At 36.2% G+C, this 1,504-nt stretch overlaps 1 protein-coding gene across 1 annotated transcript in view; it reads left to right on the forward strand.

The window, feature by feature from the left end:
* The first annotated feature begins 597 nt into the window (after positions 1-597).
* LOC106879125 (mast cell protease 1A) overlaps positions 598-1,504 on the forward strand; it is a 20,706-nt gene continuing 19,799 nt past the window's right edge. Inside the window, exon 1 of the mRNA XM_089347768.1 lies at positions 598-688. Coding sequence (XP_089203894.1) covers positions 625-688 — 64 coding nt within the window. The 5' untranslated portion in view covers positions 598-624. The remainder of the gene's footprint in view (positions 689-1,504) is intronic.

Raw genomic sequence — 1,504 nt, forward strand, 5'->3', positions numbered from 1 at the left:
TTGAATGAAATGTTATTCTCATAGTTATATGCTTAATTAAGGAGAGGCGCTGGCAGAGTCGTTAGACCGTTGGGCAAAATGTTTTGCGGCATTTCGTCCGTCTTTATGTTCTGAGTTCAAATGTTGCCGACATCAACTTTGCCTTTCATCCTTTTGGGGATAATAAAATGAGTACCAGTTAAGTACTGAGGTCGATTTAATCAATTGTCCCCTCCTCAAAAATTTCGGGCCTTGTGCCTAGAGTAGAAAAGAATAAAATAAGTACCAGTTGAGTTCTGAAGTCGACGTAATCGACTTATTCTCTATCTTGCTGGCCTTGTGCCAAAATTTGGAATCAATATTAAAATAGAGCAAACTATTGGTGAAATATAAATGTTGACGACTCAGTGTAAAAAGCTGTAATATATATTTCAAAGCATCAATGAATGTTTAGTTTCTTTTCAATTCTTTGCTTAAATGAAAATATAAAAAATTATACAATTGTTAACAATAAAATATTGATTTAGAAACCATGAATAAAAAAATAAACTTTTTTTTTTCAATTTACATTGTTTTCTTTATTCAACAACTTCTATAAGAAAACTATAAATATGGTAACAAGTCATATCTCGATAAACCGTGAAAATGGAACGAATAATCATAGCCGCCCTCCTGACAATCTTTGTTTGCTGCTCGACCGCGTCGCCCGGTAAGTTATACTTGAAAATTATCTTTAATATTCTTTAAAACTATTCCTGTCTTTCACTGCTGTAGAGCACCAGAGAAGATCTCCTTCTGTTGACCAAGATGTTTATTTAAATCGCCAGCCTATTAACGTTGACGTTATTAGGTTGTTAGCGTTCATTATAGAGGTAGTCTGCAGAAAGGTTCACCAGCCCTGACTACGGTGCCATATGCAGAGATAAATGTCGCAGCGTCTCGTCTACGTTTATTCTGATTCTGAGTTTAGTAATTCCGTCTCTGAAAAGGGTTTGTAAGGACCAGCTTAATGACCATTAGATCGCAGAGGAAGGGACGAATACTAAATATCTGGGTCTGTTACTAGCTGGGTACCGTTCTTGCAGTTGCTTTATTAGAAACGAACAGAATCTCATCCAGGCTAATCCTGTTCTTAATCAGTTGTGCAATAACGCTTTCTGCAACTATCATAACCTGGTTAAACAATTTAATGCCTGTTTCCCTCTAGAGTATTTGATTCTCTCTAGAGCATTTTGTTTGCTTTTGCAGTACTTAACTACCATATAACTACACAAATTATTGGGTATGGCATCTTGCTGTATCATTATTTGACTATTTCCTTGGCTAGCATGTGCCTCGCTTTGCCAAATATCTTAATCATCTCAGCAAATCCCACCGACGAATCAGCTGCGGTCTATACATTTATATATGTAATTATAGTTACAACCACACTAGATCAATTTAATGGCCGGTGCCTCTGCTGTTTCTACTCGGATAGATTCTTATTTCCCCATGCATTCACTACATACAAAGATTTCTCATAGTA

The sequence above is a fragment of the Octopus bimaculoides genome, chromosome 2, assembly GCF_046866305.1.
Source record: "Octopus bimaculoides isolate indiv1 chromosome 2, ASM4686630v1, whole genome shotgun sequence".
NCBI lineage: Eukaryota > Metazoa > Mollusca > Cephalopoda > Octopoda > Octopodidae > Octopus > Octopus bimaculoides.